Source organism: Sarcophilus harrisii, chromosome 6 (assembly GCF_902635505.1).
Source record: "Sarcophilus harrisii chromosome 6, mSarHar1.11, whole genome shotgun sequence".
NCBI lineage: Eukaryota > Metazoa > Chordata > Mammalia > Dasyuromorphia > Dasyuridae > Sarcophilus > Sarcophilus harrisii.
The window spans coordinates 99,058,391-99,086,198 of record NC_045431.1 but is presented as its reverse complement, the minus strand read 5'-3'; the positions used below and the strand labels follow the sequence as shown (position 1 = coordinate 99,086,198).

General features: G+C 35.6%; 1 protein-coding gene across 2 annotated transcripts in view; it reads left to right on the top strand.

The window, feature by feature from the left end:
* The first annotated feature begins 8,294 nt into the window (after positions 1-8,294).
* The window catches only part of AADAT (aminoadipate aminotransferase), a 39,330-nt gene continuing 19,816 nt past the window's right edge, over positions 8,295-27,808 (top strand). The window contains exons 1-7 of one of the 2 annotated variants that reach the window (XM_031944158.1): positions 8,499-8,580; positions 9,774-9,870; positions 11,025-11,193; positions 20,174-20,306; positions 23,572-23,646; positions 25,110-25,319; positions 26,782-26,847. In XM_031944158.1, coding sequence (XP_031800018.1) covers positions 9,804-9,870; positions 11,025-11,193; positions 20,174-20,306; positions 23,572-23,646; positions 25,110-25,319; positions 26,782-26,847 — 720 coding nt within the window. In that variant the 5' untranslated portion in view covers positions 8,499-8,580; positions 9,774-9,803. Of the gene's footprint in view, positions 8,581-9,773; positions 9,871-11,024; positions 11,194-20,173; positions 20,307-23,571; positions 23,647-25,109; positions 25,320-26,781; positions 26,848-27,808 lie in introns of both variants that reach the window. The other variant, XM_031944157.1, reaches the window with a different exon arrangement.

Sequence of the window (27,808 nt, the reverse complement as noted above, 5' to 3'; positions counted from 1 at the left end):
AATAATGTATAATAAAAAAGTGTGTTTTTTTTAATGTAGAGCCAAGTACTAGGTGACAGAAATTCACTTAACTTCTCTGTAGCCTAGGCAACTTTCTAAAATAATAAGGTACAGATCAGTTGCCAGTTTTCATTGATTGAGGAATTTTCCACATCAACAATTCCTTACATAGATTTTTTAAAAATCATAGGTCCAGAATCTGAAATTAGATTCTGAGGATCTGAATATGAATTCCAGGGTTCTGTCAATGACTGCCAATATGACCTTGAAAGTCTCTTAGCTTCTCTAAATCCAATTTTTTTTTTTATTTACAAAATGAGAAGTCTGGACTGCATGGCCCCAGAGACCTAGGAGAGTATGACTTTTATTCAAGTCCAAATTTAATCAAGGAAGGAATACATACTCTTCATTTGATCAGTGCTATTTTTCAATCAATTAACAAGTATTTATTGTTTGCTGTGTGTGAATCTCTGAGATAAGAAAGAAAGAAAGAAAGAAAGAAAGAAAGAAAGAAAGAAAGAGAAAGAAAGAGAAAGAAAGAAAGAAAGAAAGAAAGAAAGAAAGAAAGAAAGAAAGAAAAAAAGAAAGAAAGGAAAGAAGGAAAGAAAGAAAAGAAGGAAGGAAGGAAGGAAGGAAGGAAGGAAGGAAGGAAGGAAGGAAGGAAGGAAGGAAGGAAGGAAGGAAGGAAGGAAGGAAGGAAGGAAGGAAGGAAAAGGAGGGAGGAAGAGATGGGGGAAGAAGAGAAGGAAAGAACATTCCCAGAACTCAAATTTTCTTTTATTCTATTAGGGCAGAAAAGTACATATAATAGTACATACATACATATATAAATATTACCTATATGTATATGCATGTGTATATATTATACACTTGTTTGTGTGTGTGTTTACATGTGTGTATGTGTGTGTGTGGTACGTGTAAGATTTGAGAGGGGTAAGAAATTACAGGGGAAAAGAAGCTTAGGAAAGTACTAGTGAAAGGTGGCATTTAAACTGAGTTTTGAAAAAAAAAAAAACTGGGAATTCTCAAAGGCAAAGGTGAAGAGCATATGTAATCTGGACATAAGGTACAGCCTATACAAAAGCATATAGACCAAAAAATATAGAGCATATCATATGTAATGTGAAAGTTAGCTTAAAGTGAATGAAAGGAAAGACTATGTAATAAACCTAGAAAGGTAGGTTGGAGGTTCTGCAGGGTATTTTTTCCTTAAATCCTAAAGGTAGTAAAAGATTTGCTCATCTAAAAATTTTCCTTAATTTCCCCCTCTTCATTCAGCCATCGGTAATAATTGTTTTAAGATTTTGGCACAATGAAAGTCTGGAAATAGCTGTATTAATCAGAAAATCACTACATCAAAGTTGAAAATAATATTTCCCCATTTCTAATCAGACTTTGTTGTTGTTCAGTCTTCTCCATCTCTTAATGACCCTATTTGGAAGTTTTCTTGGCAAAGATACTGGGGTAGTTTTCTATTTCCTTCTCCAGCTTATTTTACAGGTGAGGAAACTGAGGCAAACAGGGTGATGTGACTTACCCAGGGTCACATAGCTAGCATCTGAGATTAGATTTGAACTCAAGTTTTCTTGACTTCAGGCCAGAGTTCTATGCAAGGAATACCTAGTTGCTCCTCAGACCTTGTTAGTAACTAATTTTAAGCCATTAATGTTGGACTTTTGAAAATTCACTTGTCCTTGCTGAGTCCCTTAAAATTAATCCTTGATGTTAGCTCTTATATATAAAATTTTCTACTGAGTTAAGATTTGATAGAGACAAAGTCTTGAAAATCTGCAAGTTTGTTGAATATCCATTTTTTTTTATCAATATTATGGTTAGTTTTGCTGGATATGGTTAGTTTTCGACACAGGCCTAGTTGTTTTGATGGTAGATATATATTATTCCAGGACTGTCATCTTTTATTGTAACTGCTTATAAATTCTGTACAATTCTAATTTTATTTTGTATATAATTTAATATTTATATTGTTTTTATTTATTTTTTGTAAAATTTCCTCTTTGATCTTCAAAATTCAGCCATAATATTCCTCTATGCTTTTCATGTAGTATCTCTTTGAAGTAATGATTAGTAAATTTTTTTTTATTTCTACTTTCTCCTCATGTTCTATTTCTCTGGGACAATTTTCTTTGATTATTTCTTTCATTATTGTGTCAAAGGTTTGGGGGTTTTTTTGTTTTTTTGTTTTTTTTTTTTTGCTCACAACTTTCAGGTAATTCAATTATTCTTATATTTTTCTCTTCTTGATCTGTTCTCCATATCTGTTGTTTTTGTTATGTTTCACATTCTATTTTTTTTTCATTCTTTATATTGTGTTTTATTTCTTTGTTTCTTATAATTTCACTGGCTTTCTCTTGCCCAATGCTAATTTTTAAAGTTATTTTCTTCTGTAAGATTGTGTATCTCCTTTTCTAGTTGGTTAATTCTTTTTCATAATTTTCTTGTTGGGTTTTTTTTTTTTTTAGTTTTTCATCAATCTCTTTCTTTTGATCTTTAAGGTCTTTTTTGAGTTCTTCAATAAATGTTTTCTGGGCAGGTAGAAATTTAACATTACTCCTTGGGATAGGCAAGGCTTCTTTTACTTCATTGTCCTCCTCTAAAGATGAACCCTGCTCTTCACTATTCCCATAGTAAGTTTCCATCTTTGGGTTCTTTCATCTTTGCCTATTCATTTTTTAATGACAAATATTAGTGTAAGCACTTCTGATTTGGGGGGGGGGGAAGAGGGAGAATGGTGCCTTCTAGTTTTAGTTCAATTCCCCCCTTTGACTCGAAATCCCAAACTAAAAGTTTCCCCCTCCTGCAAGTGCCAGCAGCATCTCTGTCCCTACCACTTCTGCATTTACCAGGTATTCTGGTTCCTTCTCACCCAGGGACAGGTCTCACCAACACAGCTGGGCATGGTGTTCTTAATCAGTAGAGGTTCCTTCAGTCTTCCTGGACTCAGACCCTCTCCCCCTCAATTCAATATCTGGTGTGAGGGGGGAGGGAGTTCTAGTGGTTCAGGCTGAGGATCCTTCTGATCACTGGTAGCCCCAGGGCTCTCTAATGCTGTTTCTGTGAAGCTAATCTGGTTGTATTTTCACCTCACTCCCCAGTCTTTTCAAGTTGTCCCAGGAGGACCCCTTTCTGCCCCAAATCTTATTTGTTTTTCAATCATCTATGTTTGCCCTGAAGCACAATTTTATTTTGTTTGTAGGGAAAATTTGAGAGCTTGAAATTTTCTGACCTATTTTGCCATCTTCCCAGAATCTTCCCCATTCCACTTTTCTGCATTTATAATGGTACTCCCCCACTACCACTTCTTCTATCCTCTCAGATATAACCTTTTATTTACTTGGACATCCTGATAACCCAGATACAGAAACAAATGATTTTTCATCTTTTCATACATGCAAAACTAAGAAAAAGTCCCAACCTTATTATCTCCTCCCCCCTCCAAAAAAAAAGCTCTTCCCTTTTTCTGATTGTGCTGGAGCCAAAGCCAATTGTTAAATTTTCATTGTGAGAACATTTATTCCTGGGAAATCTGCAAATGCATGGGAAAAAAATTTTAATAATGTTGGTTAAATTCAAAAGTGTATCCTCTGTGCATATTTTTTTCAGTCATTTGCTAAACATTTACTAACACAGCATTGCATCTTACCAATTTTTTCAATTACTGAGAAGGGCATCACCATTCTAAGTCACTCAGTCTCGAAGTCTCCAGATTATTCTTGATTCCTCATTCATCCTGCATATCTAATCTGTTGACAAATCTTGTCATTTCTACTTTCAGAAGAACTCTGCTAAATATCCCTTTCTTGCCAGTCATACAACTAAAACCCTTTATCAGTCTTCATCACCTCTAATCCAGCCTATATACAGACACCTAGGTGATACAGTAAATAACACTTTGGTCCTGAAATCAGTTCAAATTTGGTCTCAAGACAAATTTGGCCTCAAGTATTTACTAGCTGTGTGACTCTACTCAACTAACTTAATTTCTCATCCATAAAATAAGACAATAGTAGCACCTACCCCATAAGATTGTTCTGAGAATCAAATGAATTGATGTTTTTAAATGCTTATTTCTTTCCCTCCTTCCTATTGGTCTCCCAAATCAACTGTCTCTCTACTCTGATCCATCTTCCACTAGGCTGCCAAGGTGATTTTCCTAACGTGCAGTTCTGACCATATCATCCACCCCTACTCAATAAATTCCAGTGGCTCGATATTACAGAAGAAAAAGGTGAAGAGAAAAGAAATTAGAGAAGAGGAAAGAAGAAGGGAGGGAGAGGAAAAGAGGAAAGGGGAGAGAAGGAAAGGGGAAGGGAGGGGATCCTTTCTATGTATTTGGATGAGATTATAATGTCAGGCTAAAGAGGGGGAAAGGTTCACTACACTAGATGTTGGATTGACTTCCAGGAGTTCCGGGATGATATTGATCAGAAATGATTTTTCAGAAAGACTGGGAATGCTCAGTTCCCATCAGGATATTCAATAGAACTGAGCTTCTTGGGATCACTCACAGTTCAGTAGATTGCAAGGATATAGGCAAAAATGAAGTAGCCTTCAATGAACTTACATTCTTTTGGACATAGAAGATGATCCAGCAAAGGACACTGAGTTGAAACAGCCAGATAGGTAGAAAGAGAAACAAGAGGGGAGATAGTTACTGAGAGGAAAGAAAAGTTAGTGTGAAATATTGCCAAGGATTTAAGAAAAATAAGTACTGAGAAAAGGTCATTTGATTGGGCAATTAAAGGATCATGGGTTGTAAGTTATGAAAATACAGGCACTGTATAGGGAACTGTGAAGGAACTATGAAGTGGTAGAATCACTCTGGAAAGCAATTTAGAATTATAAGAAAATGACTAAAACAGCCACAGCTTTGACCCCAAAATCCTACTGCTATGAAGTTATTGAAAAGAGGGCAAATACAGAAATGTTCTACATGCACCAAAATATTAATAACAGCATTTTCTTTTAGCAGCAAAACTAGAAACAAAGGAATGTCTATTTATTGGGGAATGGCTGAACAAGTTATGCAACTTTATGACTATGCTTTAAGAAATGATGGCTATTAGGATATAGAACTGCATAGGAAGATTGGTGAACTGGTATAAAATGAAGTCAGCAGTATGAGCAAAGCAATATATACAATGATTACAACCTTGTAAAACAAAAGAACAAGAACAAAATAATCAAAATTGAAAACTATATCATTTTTACCACTATACACCTATCAGATTAGCTAGAATAATAGGAAAAGATAATGCTAAATGTTGGAGGGGATGTGGGAAAACAGGCACACTGATACATTGTTGGTGGAATTGCGAATACATCCAGCCATTCTGGAGAACAATTTGGAACTATGCTCAAAAAGTTATCAAACTGTACATACCCTTTGATCCAGCAGTATTTCTACTGGGCTTATATCCCAAAGAGATCTTAAAGAAGGGAAAGGGACCTGTATATGCAAGAATGTTTGTGGCAGGTCTCTTTGTAGTGGCCAGAAAGTGGAAACTGAGTGGATGCCCATCAATTAGAGAATGGCTGAATAAATTGTGGTATATGAATATTATGGAATATTATTGTGGTAAGAAATGACCAGCAGGAGGATTTCAGAAAGACCTGGAGAGACTTACATGATCTGATGCTGAGTAAAATGAGCAGGATCAGGAGATCATTGTATACTTCAACAACAATACTATATGATGATCAATTCTGATGGACGTGGCCATCTCTAGCAATGAGATGAACCAAATTCCAGTTCCAATAGAGCAGTAATGAATTGAACCAGCTACACCCAGCGAAAAAACTCTGGGAGATGACTATGAACCAGTACATAGAATTCCCAATCCCTTTATTTTTGTCCGCCTGTATTTTTGATTTCCTTCACAGGCTAATGGTACAATATTTCAAAATCTGATTCTTTTTGTACAGCAAAATAACTGTTTGGACATGTATACTTATATTGTATTTAATTTATACTTTAACATATTTAACATGTATTGGTCAACCTGCCATCTTGGAGAGGGGATGGGGGAAAGGAGGGGAAAAATTGGAACAAAAGGTTTGGTAATTGTCAGTGCTGTAAAATTACCCATGCATATAACCTGTAAATAAAAAGGTATAGTAAAAAAATTTTTTAAAAAACTATGTCATTTTAATTACCAACCTTGGCCTGTAAGAAGAGATAGTATAACGTATTTCCCTCCCTTGTCTGAAGAGATAAAAGTATTATGGACATAGAACAATGTAGATAGTTGCCTTTAGTTGAAATGTGGGTTAGTTTTGCTGAACTGCTTTCTTTTCTTTCTTTTTTATTCTTTATTAGAAGGAATCACTATAGAAGGTGTAAGGAGAAGGAGGGACAAAACAAAAGATATCAGTAAAATTATTTCTAAAATCTCACTAGAATACAAATGAGGGGCAGAGGAAGAATAGATATAGAGGCATTAGAGGGGGTAGTAAGGCTCCTAGTTCTGAAAACCAACTCACATCTGGAATGAGTTCAATAGGCAACACTACATATGTATCATGAAAGGTATAGCACCCTCCAAAATCCATAAAGAAATATTGAAGGAGGAATGGGTGGATGGGGAAGCAAAGGGTAAGAGAAGACAAGAGAGGAATCTTTGGGTGAGGGAAGATTAAGTAATAAGGCAAGTTATGAAGCAGAAATTAATTCAAGAGTCATCAGGGACTGAAAAAATGTGTGTATGTCGGTGGGAGGTATGAATGTGTGTATGTATGTAGATATCTACATATACATATATATCTACATATACATATATATATATATAATATACCTGAATATAATTTTCTTAACTGTGCTTGCTTGGGGATAGGGGGTGGAATGAAAGGGGGAAAAAGAATAAAGTAAATAAGGTACACGGCAGAGAGTCAACAGTTTACAAGGACGTAAAGAAAAAAAATGGGCATTTGAGAATATAATTTCTTCTACTACTAGATATACTTTCTTGATCTGGTAATTTGTCCTGATATATTTTGGATACTCCCTGATGTTCTGCTGAGTACAAGACAATGTTCTCTTTTGTTTTGCTTTATTTTGTTTTGTATTCCTTTTCTGTTTTTCTTTTTTTTTCTTACTTTTTTTCCCAATACAATAAATAAAATCTCAGTAACTTTGGAAAAAGCAATTTCTATTTTAAAAAAGTTAAGTTGAAAGGGGTTAAAATGAGTGAGAGAAGAGGAGACAATGGATTTAGACAACTTTTTCTATGCGTCTGGCAGTGAATTATTCAAACAGCATCTAATAATAAGCATTATTTGCCAGATAGTATATTAAATTGGAGATTCAACGCATAACCCAAAACTGCAGCTATTAACCCTAAAATTCGCTAACCCTAAATTCGCGCTATTAAGGAGTTTATGTGTCTAATAGAGGATGGGAGGTTGGGAGAGACAACATGCGCATAATAAGTAGATGCAAGATCCTAAGGTAATTTGGGGGAGGGAGGGAAAGGCATCAGCGAACCTCCTACAAAAGATAGTGTTTGAGCTGGAGTCCCTGAGAGAGACAGGAATTTAATTTAGTTTAATTCGGAGAAGCAGAGGTGACCAGGAAGGGCATCCCAGTCACGGGGTTCAGTTCGTGAAAAGGCACAGGATAGGGTGCGCTGGGTGCGAGAATGGCTAGTATCTCCAGCATAAACTGTACGGTGGTGTGCAAGAGGAGAGGAACATGTAAAGAGACTTCGAATCCCTACCCATCCCACCTTCAGATGACCCAGTCCTGCTCTCGAAATTATCGCGTATTACCCAGACACACGTCTGCCCCCTTAATAGGCGCTTACTGTATACTCATTGTCTCTACTATTGCCTCCACCTCCCTCCCCTCTTCATGGCGCCTTCTGTGGACCTATTAGATCCCACCCTTCTTCCAGTCAGCTAGGTGAGGGCAGGACACGTTTTGCCTTTGGGGAGGGAAGAGGAGGAAGGGGAGAGAGAGGGAGGGGAGAGGAGGAAGGGGAGAGAGAGGGAGGAGAAGGGAGGAGGGAGGGGAGGGAGAGAGGGAGGGAGAGAGAGAGGGAGGAAAGGGGAGGGGGAGGGGGAGAGGGAGAGGAGAGGGGAGGGGGGAGGGGAGGGAAAGGAGCAAGGGGAGGGAGGGAGAGGAGGAAGAGGAGGGAGAGGGAGGGGAGAGGAGGAAGAGGAGGGGAGAGGAGGGAGGGGGAGGAGGGGAAGAGGAAGAGGGAGGAGGAGGGAGAGGGAGGGGAGAGGAGGAGAGGGAAGAGGAGGAGGGGGAGGGGAAAGGGGGAAAGGGACCCGGCACCCCCGGCTCTGGGCTCTGAGCAAAACAGGAGCAAAATCGCCGGTTAGAAGGATTAAGATGAATTGCAGGAACTCAGGGAGGCAGGCGCTGCTTTCCCCGCCACAGCCGGCAGATGGCAGGGAAGGATCGCAGAGCGTCCGCGGCGCCAGCCAGCAAGGCCTTTCTGCCCGCCCCCAGGAGTGGACACTTTCTTTGGTCTGCCCCGGGACGGACCGCGGCCTCCCACTGCGAGCTGCCCCCTCGGCAGGAGGAGACCATCGCTGGGCGCGCACTCCCGGGTAGAGGTAAAAATTTCTTTTAATATTTTGCTTTACAATCAGAGGGGTCCCGTGCCCAGGTGTGCTGAGCTGGGTGGGGAAGCCATTTAGCAAAATGAACCTAGATACCCCCCCTACCCCTTCCTTCCTCCTTTGTACCTTCTTTTCTCTTTCCCTTTCTCTCTTTCTCCCCCTCCCCCACCTCAGCCGGGGGGGGGGGGGGAAACGCCATATTCCTCGGGCACGTGGCTACGTGAGGAGGTGGGGAACCCAGGGCCGCACGCCATTGGCCAGAGCAGGGGGGGCGGGGAGGGGGCGTTGCGGCTCGGGGGCGGTGCTAAGGGGGCGGGAATCCGAACAGCCCACGGGGTTGGCTCTTCCACGCTCCCGCCCTCCTCCCTCAGCCAGCCCAGAAAAGGCGCTAATAGCGGTGGTTATCCTCGGACCGCAGGGCAGGAGAGCACAATTAACGCTTGCTGCGAACTGATGCCGACTTGCACGAGCAGGTCTGTGGCTCAGCTTCGTACGGCGGCTGGAAGAGACTCCAGCAGCCACTAAAACGTGTTCTACATTTGGGGAAATCTAAGAGGACCTCAGGGACTCGGCGGGAGTCCTGCAAGGAACTGATAACAGAACCAGGACTGAAACTCGCCTCCTTCAACTCTAGATACAGCCCCCGGCCCCTTGCCACTGCCTAAATAATCCCAGTTCTCATACAGACTTTTAAAAGTGGCTGCTAATCCACAGATTGTATATATGTAGATGTATTGTCCGCGTAAAATCTTGTGACGCTGAGAAAATCACTTTACCCCGTTTGCTTCAGTTTCTTGGATTTTAAAACAGCACCTCCCTCTCAGGGTCGTTAGGAGAAACAAAAGGCTTTGCAAGCCTTACAAATGCTAGCTGTTAATATTAATATTGAATAAATAATTCTGATATTTAATAAATAACTTAATGATTCACAAAATAGTTTTAAATAATGATTTCTGTGTCATTGTCTTCCTTTGAAAGATTGTGTTATTTCCTTCCTCCATCATTTACGAGTTAGGTCACCTACTGCTTGACTTAGGACAGAGGTTATAAAAATACTATAAAAGTATTAATTATCAGTTGCTGTTTCACCAAACCAAACTGAACACAAAGCAGCTATGTGTAGAATAAAGTTTGGGAGCCTAACTTGGCATTCATATACTAGGAGGTTCACTGTTTTGTTTTTCTAGCCTTGAATGCTTTTCTGATCACTCAAAAACATGAATTACGCCCGATTCCTCACAGCGCTGAGTGCTGCAAGAAAACCTTCTCCAATACGACTCCTGAGTGAGTGTGGTTTCTTTGTTATCAGATGCTTGCGACTGTTGTTTCCGACAATTAGACAAGTACATTCAAGTCTTAATTATTTAGTTTCCTGGATCATAAATTGATTATTCTAGGTTTTTATTTCTCTTCCTCATCACTGCCATGAACATTTTACTCAGGTCACTCACTTATTCCCACATCTTTAAAAGGTGGGTAGGGGAAAACATAAATTAAATCAAAATATTTTACCAAAACTGTTTTAAAAAAAGGTTTTATTCAATTGAACAAACACTTGTGATGCTACATATATGAGAAACTATTCTAGGCATTGGATTTATATAAAAAACAAAATGAAAACTGCTTCCCTCAAGAAAACTGAATCTACCAGGAGGAAACAATGTCACATTGCCTTTATGATCTTGGGAAAATTGCTTAATTTTTATGGACCTCATTTGTCTGGAAAATGAGATATTTGAATTAAATGACTTTTAATAACCCTTTCAGCTCCAGATCTTTCATCCTGTATACACAGTAAATAAATAAAGCAGTATAATTTATAAATGCATATATACATATCAATTTATAAATTAAAAAGTAAATAAAGGACAATACAAAATGATTTCAAGACAGAGAGATCTGAGGACTTGAGGAGATCAAGAAAGATCTCCTGTAAGCAGTGGTATTTAAGTTAATGGAGATTATCCAAAGTGTAATCAAGTAGGAAGTTTTCGGATTATCTTATTTCATTTGTAAATTAAAAGCATCAGGTAAAGACCACCTAATAATAGCTGACATTATTTAGCTTTTAACTAACTGCAATCTCATTTTATCCTCACAACAACCCCATGGAGTAAGAACTAGAATTGTCAATGAGGAAACTAAACTACTCCAAGTATAGATGAGGAAATAAGACATTTAAATGTGAAGGGAGAAGTGATTTGCCCATAGTCATAATATTATTGGTGAGTCTACCGTTCTATTACCAAAGGGTAGAGGGATCTCAATCAGCTTTGCTGAAAAGATCATTCTTTCCAATGAAATTGAGAGTTCTTTATCTTGAAAAAGGAAAAAGGCAATTTCTCAGTCTATAACATGTTTTGTACTTTCCATGACAAAGAGTGATATCCTGTAATGAAAGATTTTTTGTCATTTCCTCCTCTCCATGTTTCCCCTAGCTGAACTGATGCAGAAATCACCACCTTCACTCATTTCCTTGGCTGGAGGAGCTCCAAATCCTAACACTTTCCCCTTTAAAACTGCAAAAATCACCATAGAAGATGGAACTGCCATTGAATTTGGGGAAGATTTAATGAAGAGAGCACTTCAATATTCTGCCTCAGCAGGGTAGCTATCAAAAAATGACATGGTAACTTTGTGCCCTAATTTTCAAGCGTTATCAGCAATATAGTAAATTCTGTGCTTAGCAGAGCTAATTATATTATTTTCTAACAGTCTTCTATCTAGGTTAGATTGAAGGATTGGGGGAACAGAAACAGAAGGGGAAATATTGGAAAATAGTGATAGCTTAGCATGAATGAGTTTCAGTATGAATCAGTAGAGAGGACCACAATAGTGAGTTCTGAAATCCACTAAATTACCCAAGCAACCCTCATTCACAAAAACAGAATGAACCTTTGGGATCAGGAATTAAATTGAATTTAACAGGTGTTTAAATGCTACAATGTGCTACATATTAGAACACCACAGACAAAAATGACCTCGATAGGGGTTGGCAATAGAGGGAATAAATAATAATAATAACAATAACTAATACGCTAACATTTACATATATATATATATAGCACCTACTATGTGCCAAGCACTATGCTAAATGCTTTAAAATTGCCAAGCATTATGAGTAATATAAAACTGAATAAGATTATCTTTGTTCCTTATTTTTTCATTGAAACTTTTCTAATTCTGAATTTTCCAAATGAAGTATTTGCTCATAATCTAGACTTCTGTTTTATATTCATATTACTGACTACTCATTAAAATAACATTTATTAAGTACAAGTGAAATTGTTACTACAAAAACAATCTATTTTCTTTTTTCTAAATGTCATTTCTATGTAGCTGAGTTTGAAGTTTCTTATAGTAGAATGACCATTTCTGTAATTTATGCTGCCATGTAGTTAGGTAAAAAACACAGACATTCTAAGCTTTGTTAAAAATCCTTCAGAATGACACTTAAAGTCATTCTATATCTTTGCTCCTCACTAAAAATAGACACCCCTTTGGGCACTAGACTTGTAGGTGGTGGATATAATAGTATTTAAGAGAATCACAAGATTGATTTCAAATACAGCTTATTGAAAGGTTGGTAAAGTCCCAGCTTTCAGCCTAAGAGACTGAAAATCTTGCATAATTGATTAGAAATCCAATCTAGCAGTCACAAAACCTGAGTTCAAGTTGTACCCACAACACATACTAGCTGTATGACCCTGAACAAGACACATTTTAACCTTGGGGAAATCCTTTAAGGTTATATGTTACTGGGTTGTTGCTAATATAGAGTTTTCCATATCATCCATGAAGAGCCTGGTCTGGACAAAAAAACTAAACAAAACCAAAAAATTTAGAAGAGGAGATTATAGTTTACATATATAATAAATGTTGCTGTATTTTGCTTTTTTAATCATAAAGAGGGACAACACACATATATACTGACTTAAAACAAACTGAGATGTTTTAAGCTAAATTAGAAAATAGTGAGTTATTGGCTAGTGAAATACAAGAATAATTTCTTGTTTCTAGTTTCCTAGAAACAATTGTGTCTAACAATTGTATATATAGTACAGCTATGTAGTAGTTTAACCTTCCTTGGCCTTAGATTCTATTCTCTATAACAAAAAAAAAAAAAAAAAAAAAAAAAAGAATTAGACTAGATGGTCCCTAAGATCTTTTTGCCTCAAGACACTGTGATCCTCAATGTTGTGGGGGGAAAGTGAGCTGTTAATCTTATATTAAACCATCATTTCATGAGATTGTATAAAGTAGTTCCTTTCAATGTCTTCGAAAGCTACCAATGAATGATTCTCATTAAGGAGATGAAAGCAACTAGCAAATGAGATAAGTCTAGTGTTTTGAATGGGGAAAAGAATCTGTCTTCTTCAGTACAATACCTTGCTTTTCCTTCCTTTCTAGTTCTTTCCTTCCTGACTTCTCACTTTTTTTTTTTTTTTTTTTTTGCCTTTGCTGAGGCAATTGGGGCTAAGTGACTTGCTCAGGGTCACATATCTAGGAAATGTTAAGTGTCTGAGGCCAGATTTGAACTCAGGTTCTCCTGACTTCAGGGCTGCTCCTCTATCCACTGTACTACCTAGCTGCCCATGACTTTTCACTCTTATTCCTTGCTTGTTTTGGTCTCTTTCTATAATCCCACTTGATTGCATTCAATTCTTTCTGGATTGCTTTCTCTGGATTTCCCTTCAACATTGACCTAGGGACATAGTTGGGATACAATGTGCTACCAAACTAGATTTGCTATGAGGAAACCTCTATTCAAATCCCAGTTCTGCTACATCATTTCTGTCACTTCAGGGTAGTCATTTAATTTCTCTGAGTCTCTTTTTCTATAAAATGAGGAAGTTCGAATAGATCAAGAGCTTTTTAAATTTTTTCCACTTGTGACACCCCTTTTTGCCTGAGAAATTTTTATATAGCACTGGGTATATAGATATATAAAATAGCTATACAAATCAAGCATATACTGACAATAAATCATAATTTACAACTCCCATATTCAGTTACAAGACTGTAGATGAGGTCCCAAATCACAGTTTAAAAAGAACTAAGGACTAGCTGACCTCTAAAAGTCCTTTCCATCTTTGAATGTCTTATGCTGTGACCTTATTCAAGATGATAATTAAAATAATGGTCAGTTGTTTTCTGTAAAAGCATACATGAGGACAAGGAGAAATAAAGAGTTTGAGAATGGAAATACAGGAGCAGGAGACTCTTGAGAATACCTCCCACTCACCACAGGAACAATTTTAACTTTCCTTCCATTCCCAGCATTTCTTTTTTGTGACTAGGTGTACCAAAAGATAAAATAGGCTTTCTGGAGATTTCTACATAGCTCAAAAGTTTCATTTTGACCAAATGATAACTAAATAATTTTGAGATCCTCTTCAACCTGTTTCCCAAGAATTCTCCAATAATTAACTATGTTCTTTTTTTTTTCTTTCAACACTGGGAGAGACTCCAAAATGCAATTCAGAACACTGTGTTCTGCAGAATTATTCATTTTGTCTCTGTAAAATTTGAGGGTTAAAAACCCATCCTTGCTTCTTTCAACACTAAGAACATGCTGTCCTTGACCATAACACCACACTCTCAGCACACTCCTATAGTCCTTTAAGGGATCAAATGTGGTATGATTGGCCAAGCCAGAATTTTTTACTTGACTCTGAAGCCCGAGGATAGAATAATAATGACAATACCTAGAATAACTGACATGTACATAGTGTCTTGATGCCCTTTACAAATATTATGTATTGAAGTTTAGGAAATAGTTCACACTATAACCTTGAATGAGTCAGGAATGAGGTTTAATGAATAAATAGAGAATTGGAATTGAATCTAGGAATCCCATCACTGATACTCAAGGGATAGATGACCTTGGAAGAATTAATTTGCCTAAAAGTGTTCTAAAGGCAAAGGTATCAAATTCAGATAGAAATAGGGACCATTAAACTGTATATAAGGATCCCGGTAGCCATATATTTACCTAGAAAACTACATTGTAACAATTATCTATGTTCTGTTATGTTTTTATTTATTTTCTAAAATTTTCCCAATTATATTTTAGTGTTGTTGGAGATTATACTCAGGAGTACTGGGCCTGTGGCCTGGCCCATGTTTAACACTTCTGCTCTAGGCAAAAATTTTATATTACAAAATGCTTCCTACTACTTTAATTGAGGCAGCTGGGTTGCTCAGTGGATAGAGCAGTGGCCCTGGAATCTGGAGGCACCGAATTCAAATGTGGCCTTAGACACTTACTAGTTGTGTGACTCTGGGAAAATCATTTAACCTCTGTTTACCTTAATCTTAATCAGAAGGAAATAGCAAACCATTCTAATACCTTCTGCCAAGAAAACCCCGTAAACAGTACTAATATGTTGTGGTTCACAAGAGTGGATTCACAAAGAGTCAAAGTTTGACTCACAAAGAGTCAAACATGGCTGAACAGCAACTTTGACAGAGAGAGTTTCTTCACCCAGAGCTCCCTAGGCGAATGAAGTCAAAAATCCAGGCCCTATCCCTGTCTTACTCAACCTTACTTACTTACTTACTTACAACTTACTTACAACCTTACTCAACCTGTTGTCTTGACAACACTTTGGATGTAGGATTTGTGGATGAAGACATTGCATATGATGCAATGAAGTTATCTCAGCCTACTCTGCAACAAAAAGACCTCCCTAACTGGACTTTTGCCCCTGTCTCTTAGTTAACTTTCAGCTGCCACCACTCATGATTAAAATTAAGAGAAGTGCAATGGTGAGAAGAGGCTCCTCTAAAGATCTTGTCCCTGGCATTCATGGCTTTCTTCCATTTCCATCTTTTTTCCCTCTGAGGCAATTGGGATTAAGTGACTTGACCAGGATCACACAGCAAGAAATGTTAAATGTCTGAAGTCAGATTTGAACTTGAGTCTTCCTGACTTCAGGGTTGGTGCTCTGTCTATTGTGCCATCTAGCTGTCCTCATTTCCACCTTCTTTAATGTCCACTATATTCGACGCCCACACAGTCTGTTCAAGATTATAAAATGATTGTTTTTTGGTAACACTGACATTTCTTTCTTGAAAATCAGCCCTTATAACAGAAAACTAAAATTTAAAAAAAAAAAAAAAAAAGGTAATCCACAACACATTGAAAAAGCCTGACACTAAATGCAATATTCTCCACCCAAAATCATCCACCTCTGCAAAGGAGAGGAAGGTACGTAAGTATTTTTACTAATGTCTGAAAGAATTGAACAGTACAGATTGTATAGAGACAAAGTAGGGGACAGGGCCAGTCTTCCATTACTCAGATGACTTGGCACAGGTTAAAAGGATTAAAAAGTTCCTTCCAGGCATTGTGTTGCCCCTCCCCTTTCAGTCTCTACATTCTGTTTCAGTTCATTCTGTTTCAGGGTTTTTCCCAAATTGTTTTTTGTTGTTTTTTTTTCCCCTCCCTGAATTCACAGGTCATCTTAAGGTCTCCTGTTTCATCACAATTCCATCACACCCTCCCTTGCATCATCAATCCACTTGGGTGGCCCAAAGCTCCCAACCATCTCTCAGGAACCCTCACAACTCCCTGCCTAGACAGTGCAACCTCACCCACCTCAGACATGGGAGTAAATCATCATCCAATGCACTTGTACTGCTCAGGAACACCCCGGCCTTATTCTTTCCTTTGCAACATCTGCACATTCAAAACCCTCCATTTGCATTTTCTTACAACTGTTCTACAATCTGAGGCCTCCCACAAGTTCACAGTTAATTTGGGTGGCAGGGATTTTGTTACATGGAAACATATTGATAGTTAAGGGACACAGTGATTACAATGCCAGACTTGGAATCAAAGACCTGAAGTCAGATCCCACCTTAGACACTTTCTAGCTTTTTTGTTCTAAGCAAGTCACTTAACCTCACTTAACATCAGTAGTTTTCTCAATAAAATGAAAATAATAATATGACCTACCTCATAGCATTATTTTTAAAGATAATGTTTTAGACATACATATATATGTATCTAAATATGTATACACACATACACACAAACATATAATTTTATAGGATATAAATAATTATCTTTTATTAAAAGATACCTATCATTTTATATCTTATCTATAGCTATAACTTTTCAAACCATAAAACGCTATATAAATGTTAGCTATCGTTATTTATGTAGAATATCGGGATTGAGAGTCTTATCTAAGACTATTTTTCCTCCTGGGATTCCACCACTGATAGATTATATTAATTTAATCTCTCTGTTTATTTCCTCATTCAACTGTCCATCTAAGGAAGACTGATAATCTATAATCCACGAATGTTGGTAATCCCCTTTATGGATTTTCAGAAACAAGAAAAAGTACCATTGTGATTAGAAGTAAATTTTATTACAAGTTCAGAACAGCAACTTAATTCTCCAAAAGTAATATACCTGACTGCTTATATAAGCAGATGACTTACCCACAGAAACTTTCTTTAAATGAAGCTGATGAATTAAAATACTTTTGTTGTTTCCTAAATGGAATAGCAAGAAATTATCAAAAGTAAAATCAGTTTAATAGAATACAGTGATATTGCAAGCACATGTAAAAAGAGAGAAATAATACATCATTTATATAAATATATTATATATTATATTATATTAAATATATAATATTATATATTAAAAATGAAAAGTCATTGGTTCAGGAACCACAAATAAAAGACAGAACCAAAAGAAAATTTAACAATAACGAGTGGGTCAAAGAACAAATCATAGAAACAATAATTATATGGGGGAAAATGATAATGATGAAACAATATATCAAAATTTCTAAGATGTGGCATTCCTCAAGGGGAAAAAAAACATTTCTACAAACATATTAGCAAAATGGAAAAAGAGAGAATTAATGAACTTAATATGTATTTTTAAAATTAGGAAGCCAAGAAATAAAACTAAAATAAGCACAAAAGAGGAGATATTAAAACTAAAACAAGCAAAAGAGCTATTAATAGCTAGAGGGGAAATCAACACATTAGAAAAGATAAGTAAATCTGCTTTTTTAAAGAAACAAAACTAATAATCTGTTAAAAAAAAAAAAAAAGGAAAACACCAAAACTAAAATCAAAAAAATAGCAAATAAACAAGATGAGATGACCACAGATAAAAGAATAAAAAAAAAAAAAAAAAGAAGAAGAAGAATCATACACATAGTATGCACGGTTTGTTGTTACTTAGTCATGTCGCACTCTTCATGACCCCATTGACCATAGCATGCTAAACTTTATCTCTCAAAGTCTGTCCGAGCTCATATTTGCTGCTTCCATGGCACTATCTATCGCTCTCATCCTCTACCATTCCCTTTTTTTGCTTTCAGTCTTTCCCAGCATCAGGGTCTTTTCTATTGACTCTCATCTTCACATTATGTAGACAAAATATTTAAGTTTCAGCTTCAGTATTTTCCCTTCCAAGAAATAACTTGAATTAATTTTTTTAAACAATGACTAATTTGATTTTCCAAGCTGCAAGGGACTCTCAAGTTTTCTCCAGCACTACAATTTGAAAGTATTAATTTTGTGTTGCTCAACTTTCTTTATAAGTACAACTCTTAGAGCCATAAATTAGTATTGGAAAAATCATAACTTTGATTATTAAGACCTTTGTCGGCAAAGTGATGTCAGCTTTTTAAGTAAGCTATCCAAACAGTCCATAGTTTTCCTTCCAAAGAGCAAACACCTTTCAATTCAATGGCAAAATCCTCTATTTGCCAAAAAGTGATAGGACCATTACTACACTCTTAGGGTTTTTTGTTTGTTTGATTGGTTTTTGGTTTTGGTTTGGTTTTTTTGTTTGTTTATTTGGTTGGGTTTTACTGTTAAGCTTGCCATTGCTAACAAAACTGAGAACATAAAAGAAATAAAGGAATTATCTTCAAAAATATAAAATACCCAAATTATCAGAAGGCCAAATAGGGGTTTTAGATAATGCAATCTCAGAAATGGAAATAGATGTAGCTGAAAAGCAATTACCAAAGAAAAAACTCCTGATTCTGTTTGGATTCACCAGAGAAATCTATCAAACTTTTTAAAAAATAATTAGTACCAATTTGTCAAATTACTTTCAAAAATGGAGAAAGAAATCACCCTACCAAAATCCTTTTGTGAGACAAATGTTATCCTAATACCTAAACCAGGGAAATATTAAGCACAAAAGGAGAATTATCAGCTTGTATCATCAATAGATATTGACTCAAAACTTTTAAAATACCTTATCAAACAGACTATAGGAATTTGTCCAAAATATCATTTATTATGGCCAACTATAAACAAGCAACTCTCTAAAATCAAAAGCAAGCATCATAAGAAGTGGGGATACAATTAAAGATCTTCCCTAATACAAAAATGCAGCAAAGATATCCATTCTCCCCACTGTTATTGACATAGTTTTGGAAATGCTAGCAACAGCAAAAAGATTAGAAATTAAATGCAGAAAGAAAAGTTAAAAAGAAGAGAAAAATCATCCCTATTTGCTAATTTACTTGGAAAATTCTAGGAAATCAGCAAAAATACTAAATGAGATAATTAGTAATTTCAACAGTTACACAAAATAAGTCCACACACACACACACACACAAAATAGATCTTCAAAAATCAACAGTTTTTATATAAGACAATAACAAAAGCCAAGAAGCAAAAATAGAAAGGGAAATCCCATTCCAAATAACTACAAAATGCATAAAGTACCTGGGGATGGACCTCCAAAGCACACAAAAGACTTAGATAAATTAAGTTATATAAATGAAGTTGTAAAGTTGTATATCTTTTTGGTCTTTATTAAAGTGTTCCCTTTGCTCTTTGATTAAAATCACTACCTCCATAAATCAATTTCCACCTCCCTTTTCATTCTTATTTCTATTACTCCCCTTCTTTCACTCTTTAGTACAGTCAAACTGACTTGCTGGTGTCCTACACATTAACATTACAATGAATTCATGTCATTTTATAGATTGAAATGTACTCCCTTAAGAGCTATGACTAGTAGAATCCCTATTACAACTTCTTTCAAAACATAGCTCAGGGGCCATCACTTACATGAGGTCTTTCATAATCTCTTCTAATCATTAGCATTCTCTCCACTCACCTTGAAATTACATGAGCACCCTATATATACTGACTTTGTATTTACTTATGGAGTTGAAGTCAGAAAATAGGCTTGAATTCTGTCAGTGACACTATCTGTTGTGATGTTGGGCAAGTCACAACCTCATGAGCTTCATATTCCTCATCTTAAAAAAGAGGGAGTGGAACAAGAAAGTTCCTTTCAGTTTCTAAATCCTGTCTTCAGTGGCAAAATAAACTAATCCATTCCTCCAATGCAATATAAATTCCTTGAAAGCAGGTCAGGAACTCTTCTGTTTTTATCTTTAACCACACTATGCCTCACTCATCTTAGGTGATTAACAAACATTTGTTGAGTTGAATTGAAAACATTTTTCGCTGCAAGGTGCCCAAAGGCAATTTCGAGGTAACCTGTATAAGCCTGTCTCTGAATAATATAGAATGAATTATGCATTGAGGAAAAACAAATATTGAAATTTAATTTATGTTTTAGGATTCCAGAATTGTTGTCGTGGCTGAAAAAGTTCCAGACTAGCCTCCACAAGCCCCACACTGCCCAGTTCAGTCCTGCCCAAGGGCAAATGGATGTATGTGTCACTACTGGAAGTCAAGAAGGCCTTTGTAAAGTAAGACTGAAAAGAATATGGATCCTATAGGTAGAATTGAATATATTTATAAACATGTGCACCTCTTGGTTATCCATAAATGGAATGTTGTAGATTCTGGAGAATGCCATTTACTCATTTAGGCTTTGACATTAAGACTAAGGAATGAGACAAATGAGGGGTGTGTATATTGCCCACTGTCTATCTAAACCAAATAGAAATGACTTTTGAATTGATTCTCTATACTTTTTCTTCCTTTCATCAAATAATACAAATTTTTTTTAGAATATTATCATTACTGAATAAATATGATTCAGTATATCCTTAAGTCATTAATATGGGCAAATCACAGATTTTCTCATTCTTTCTGCTTCTTGTTCATGCATGGCCTTCCCCATATCCTCTATTATCTTCCCATCTGCTGTACTGAAGCTCTTCTTCTAGTTCAGGGGTTCTTGGTCTGAGTGTCAATGAACTCTGAAACTCTGAACAATGAAAAATATTTGGGAAATTATTTTTCAATGTAACTGCCTTTTCCTTTCCCTTTAAAATCTTATGCATTTTATTTTATGAACTTAAAAATATTCATCTCTCTGAAATATACAACAGTTTATAGCCTTTGCCAGTCTGCCAAAAAGATCCATGATACAAAAAGAACCTCTGCTCTAGATACTTTAACAACTTCTGGCATTGGTGACTCATTTCCTATATCTGTTACTTTTTCATTTTTTTTTTCTTATTACTCCCCTATTTCTTTCTTCAGTGATACATGGTTTATCTTTTATACCACCAACTCTTCCTTGATAATTTGTTATAATTTGACTCATTTCCAACAAGTGTATCACTATCACCTTTTGAGTCACTCTCAATTTTGATTCTTTGGAGTTTATGTTGTTCCATAAGAGTGCTGCAGTTTTTCTAATACAGCCAAACTCATCCTTCTTATAGGCCTACTTCATGATGGCCATCAGTCAGGATTTTTGAAGCTATTTATGCGGTAAACTAATCCAAGGACTACTCATCAAACTGCTCATCATTCTATGGGCATTCTTCTTTCACTTAGCTCTTCCTAATATTACTTACTAAATTAGTTTCTTTTGAGAAGTTGTTGTAGATCTCATAGAGGAGTCCCCATGATATTGAGGGATTTAATGTAAAGAACACAATGACATCTAAAAACTAGAATATTTGGAAAACCTCACTAGCTGTAAGAAATCTCTCTCATACTATTGTAGAAGCCATTCTGTATAGTATTGATGAACACTTTGAAGTCTGTATTTCCTTATTTTATAGTTTGTATGATTTTATAATCAAAAAATCATTAATCAAAGCTATATTTTGTCATTGTATCTAGCAAAGAATCTTGAACGATCTTAACAAATTGCATAGGAAACACCTTATTGGGGAACAACTTTTAAGGTACATTTTGTTCTGAGTCACTTTTTTTTAAATCTAAAAACAATAGTAACAGTGAAGTCTTGTATTCTGACCCTCTTCTTGAATAAATTGTTTATGATTTACAAATGTGAGTCTTCTGAGTTAGCAGGAAATTTCTGGCTGCCTTTAATTTTTAGGCTCAAACCATATTTTCCAACATAATTTTTCACCATGCTTAAACATGCTCACTTTTATAATAAAGTTTCTGAATATTTATGTATATGTTGGCATATAGGATGATCTAATTGGAAGGATCTAATCAACTTTTTCATAAAATTTCTTTATTTCTTTGTTACTTGCAATAGATCTTACCTTAAACTACAATTGTCTTATAGCTTAGACTTATCATGAGCTTTCCACAAGAAATGACCAATAGTAGATGATCAAAAGATAGCCAGGACTATGAGTGAAATTTATTTTCCTTTGGCTATATGATGGCATGTCACCATGTCTTTTATTTGCATTGCATTTTTTGCATGTTATTTGCATTTGTTTTCAAGAGAATATATGAACATTGTTCCATTTGTCTGCATCTTCTTTATATTTTCTGATATTATGTACAAGAATATCAGTATTGAGACTAATCAGTTCCCTTATCTTTAGTCACTGGATGATACTCTCACTTTTAAATATCCATGGTTAAATGAATGTTTCTAATTTGCCTAAAATCCATATAATTTTTGTTACCCTCTGCCCCTTTTCTGTCACTCTGTCACCATCACTGCCTATATGGACACTCCCTGAGGGCTATTATCTTAGGTCTCTCTGTTTCATAGCCAAATGATCCACCCTTTAGGGCTCAGTCTAGTGTCATTGAGCTTCTTCACAATTATGTTGTTTCCAGCATAGCAAACTCAATTTGTCACCGTAACTATATTTGAAGCCTTTCCAACTTGGTGGAATCTTCCAGAACTTGTGCTTAATTAGTATAGCCTCTGAGAGCTCATAGTTATTTCCACAGCATGGTAAAGCATTGGAAAGGATTTTTGCAGTGTGGCTCACTTAAGGGCCTAAATCCTTTTAACTATATCATGTAGTCTGAGGATGATATAAGGCTGATCATGGCTTCCAGTACTGCTAGAAAAGGACTTCTCAAAATAAGATCATTTGTAAGTGAAATGGTAATAAGTAAATTGTAAACTATATCTCAACTGATTAGTCAACATGTACCAGAAAGAAAAATGAAAAAGAAATAAATATAAAAATGAAGGCTCATTTTACCTCATATTATTAATACTATGCTATATATTCTAACAGTAGCTTGAAATCTGTGATTTCATAATTCTATTTCATTCCAGTTTCTATTGTTATAGTATGCCAAAGAATTTTTTAAATGACTGAAGGGATTTTAATTTTCCCCAAGCTCACTTTTCTGATGCTTCTTATTTAACATTCAGTTGGTTGGAGACCAGTTAGGTGACAGAATGACTAGACTTTGGAGACAATTAACTGAAAAGCCCCACTGAAGACTCAATGGAGCACATGCTTATTTCCATCTACCCCATGAGACCTCTGAAAAGAAATAGAATCTCTATTTCTGCAGAGTTAGAAGACCATGACAAGGTTTTAGCTAATTATCAGGAATAAAGGATTCTAGCACAGCAAAGAGGGAACTGTTACTCAAGTCCATCTCACTACCTGCCTTTACCTTTGTCTCTTTACTTCTGTGATTCTCAACTGAAATTTTTTTCCTATACACTGGCAGCCTTTAATTTAAAAAAAAAAATTCACTTTCCTTAGTGTAGAATTTAGTTATTCTCTATGGGACTAAATTGTTTCTTGTACTAATAAATTGCTTAGAAATTCAGAAGACATATAGTTGTAAGCTAAAGGATGCTTGTTTTATTAGGTATTTGAGATGCTCATTAACCCTGGAGATAATGTCCTCTTGGATGCACCTGCTTATCCAGGAACCCTGGCAGCTGTGAGTGTGTTTGATAATAACTGTATTTCCTTCTTTTTTAAGTTATGAAATCCACTTACTTTTTTGTTCTTCCTTATAAAACCAGTGTGGCACCATGCTGGGTGTACTGACTTAGAGGTCACATAGCATAATTTCAGGTTGTAGTTTGCCAGTTCTTAGCAGTATGATTTAAGACAAGTCACATAACCTCTCTGAATTTTAATGTCTTCATTTCTGAATTGGGGGTAACAATACTTATATATTTTGGGGTTATAGGACTTAGATGTGATAAAGCATGCAAAAGCATTTTCCAGATTGTGATAGATGTGTAAGGTTTGATTATTTTGGGGGATTTTCCTCTGAACATTGCAACAACAAAACTTGATACCTTTTACCCAGAATCAGTAAGGCTAAGTATTAATATCTGAAAAAAGTAAATGTTTTTGAACATCTACTTCAAAGATTTATATTGAACAATATGAAAAATTGAAAAGAGTATCATCTGAAAAAAGCAGATATTATAGGTTCAAATAATTATAAGGAAATTTATTTAGAGCTATAAAAATACTATAGAAATAGTATGATTGATATCATTGAAAGTAAGTAATTTACTATATTAGGATGGACTTATTAGAATGACTTAACCATGGTAGGTCTGATCAATGGCCCTAAGATTCCTGCCATTACAAAGAAAGCATAAATGGTTATCTGTTGGTATATAATTTTACATTTAACTAATAGAAGGAATATTTGCTTTTCTTTTGTTAGTATGTATCTGGGAAGGTAACTTGATCAATGTATCTCTTGGAATTCAAATCATTTTCCCTGATTTCTTTTTATTTATTGGATACCATAAGGCATCTATAAAACTACATTCATCCTTGAAAGTAATTAATGAGTCATCAAAACAACATAGCTGGGTAGAAAGAGCATGGGCTTGATGTTAAAATTAGTCCAGGATTTGAAGCATCTCTCTATCACTTACTCACCATGTGCCTGTGCACAACTTAGTGAATTTATTTGTGTTGGAGAAATGGAAAATGGGGGAAGGAGGGATACCAATATCTAAAGTGCCCTATAAGTGTGAGCCATTGTATTGGCATATGGAACATTTCACATAGTTAATTGTGCATTACAATTGGCCCAAATAAGTGTTCACTGGGATTCTACTATGTCCAAAAAACTTTAGCAAAAAGAGGATGCTGGAAAAAGAAGAGACATGGACTCAGTCATTCAACAGGACTCCAGATTTAGAGCTAGAAGACAAAGATCAAGACCAATTCCCCTCATTTCATAAGTGAAGTAACTGAGACCCAGCTGAGAAGTGACTTGTCTAAGGCCCAATTATAAAAGAATTCAAGTCCTAGATAATGAGCACAAAGCTCTCATTAATATCACACTCGAACACCGTGGCCATTCATTTTTTTAAACTGTGAATTGTTCGACTGGATCTTGGATTTCCTTTGTTCATGTCTTCTCAACAGCTGAGACCATTGGGCTGCAACATTATCGGTGTTGGCAGTGACCAATATGGGGTTATTCCAGATTCTCTCCGAGCAGCACTTTCCAGATGGAGACCAGAGGATGCACAGAACCCTGAAAGACAGACTCCCAAATTCCTTTACACGGTTCCCAATGGCAGCAATCCTACAGGAACATCATTAACATATGAACGCAAAAAGGAAATATATGAGGTACTTCAAGAGACTCTCTCTTACCACTTGAGCCTCTATTCCTGTTTCTATTCTGTTAGTTTCCAGAAGCAGCATGGCATGGTTAATAGTAAGCTGGTTTTATAAACAGGAATACCAGAGTTCACTTCTTGACTAACTCATACTGGATATGTAACCATGAGCAAGTCAGTATCTCAGGCAATTCTCTAAGATTATAATTATAAATGAGTTAACAGTCTGCATTTGGGAGAGGGAGTTTACACACTGGGATTGAAATCTTAGTACTGGATTCTCTTGAAAAGAATGTTAGCTACTTCCTTCCTCCAGAAATACAACTTTATACCTCATGATGAATAGACATAATGGAAAGAAAAGGAATAAGGAAGAGAAAATGTCATTTTTCTAATAAGATGAAAAGTTCTGAGTAAGAGAAGATTTCTAAATCTGAGTACACACGAATAGCTATCACCTGGTGAGTGTCTGAATGCTAAGACAGGGGACAAATATTATCAGGAAGAAATCCCCTGTTTGCTATATTATTGCTAAGTCCATAAACTAGCTATAACCAAAATGACAAATAATTAAACCAGTACAAATCTACAATTGAATATTTATGAAGTTTTTCCCCCTTTCTGTTTTCTGTGGATGACTTGGTCTATGTCTGAGGTACATACTTATGAGGTCATTCATTATTAATTGCCCCCAAGTTTACTTTGTAATATATTGTTGTATTTTATATTTTTAACCTTCCTTCTCTCCTGACAACTCTGTGATTCTCTTGTCATTAAGAATTATCTCTATTAAAAAATAAAGATGATACATTCTTTAGGGTTTTTTCCTATTTGTTTTATTCTTTACATACAACAAATGTTGTGTGTAAAATAGTCATATTTCCCTAAATATAACTTAGAACAGAAGAGGATAATAAATGAAACCATGGTCTCTATTATATATAGCTTCCTCTTTTTTGTTCAAGTTCAACCTGTAGCTTTCCAATTAAAATATATACTTTGTAATATTAGTCTTAGGCACCCATCAGTTCTCCGTGGTTTTTCAGTGAACATTTTTAAAGGAAAAATGAAAAGTAAAAATGTAAGTAACTTAAAATAAGTTAGTAAAAAGAAAAATCTCCCATTAGGTTATGAGTACCACAGTATGGACTTCTTTTACTTTTCTTTATATCCCCTGTACTTTGCTCACTATCTGGCATATAGTAGACTTATTGACTAACTGGCAATATTGGATTGGAATGGAATATCTAGCCCTATATTTATTTATTTATATGTGCATATACATATATATGCATGTATGTTTTAAAGAGGGTGCCTTTTTACTAATACTAATTTTTCTGTTTGAAAAAGAATCTCATTAAGAGTTTTTCACACCTCATAGGATAGATACAGATGTAGGAAATTGACTTGCTAATTAAGTTTAACTTCCAAATAGCTCTTAAAAAATAATTCTATTACTTTAATATTTTTAGCTGGCAAGAAAATATGATTTTCTCATCATAGAAGACGATCCATACTATTTTCTTCAATTTAACAAGGTAGGTTCTCATGTATAGTTATTTCATAGTAATAACTACTTCTATAACTTAGATTCCTTATTTTTTGTCAGCCATCTGATTCCTAAATCTAATAATGTAATGGAAAGAACACTGGTCCCAGAGTGAGAAAATCTAGATTCTATTACCATCCAGTTCTGCCACTTATGAGCAATGTGACCTTGATTAAATAGCTTAATCCCTTGAAGCTGTAGTTTTGTCACTTGTTAAAAAAAAAATATGTCTATGACTGGGCAACTAGATGGCACAGTGGATAGAGCACTACTCCTGGAGTCAGGGGAACCTAAGGTTAAAAAAAAAAAAAAAAAAATATATATATATATATATATATATATATATATATATATATATGTCGATGATAAAATCTTCATTGTCTGTCCCAATGGACAATTATTTTGAAGATCACAAAAGATATTGTGTTTTGGAAATTTCTATAATGTCAAGTGAATGTTATGACTAAGCCCAGGTCCCCTTCATCAACAGCTATAACAAATAAAATACAATGACAACCAAAAAAATAGAGGATAAAGGAAAGAAATTTTAAAGGTATGGGTAATAGGAACCACTTCACAGAAAAATGAATGAATGAAAAATTAAGTTATGAGAAAAATATTTCCAGTAGAGGGAAGAAATTTTGTGAGATAAAAGAAAACAGAAAAAGGACAGAAGGATAGAATATAACAGTGGCAACAAACCCTTCAAAAGTGAAATTGGATTTTCCAGATGAACTTTAAGTTCAACAAGAATTATTCTGATTATCTATAAAAACCTAATTGAAATCATTAAAAAGGAAAACAAAATAAATATAAGATTTAACTATTTGGAACATTCTGGGGGAAATTTTAACTAAAAGGTAGATTGTATAATAATGAAATTGTTCAATCTAAGATAAAACTACAGAAAATACCAGTTCAAATTGTACATGATTTCTAATTGATGATGA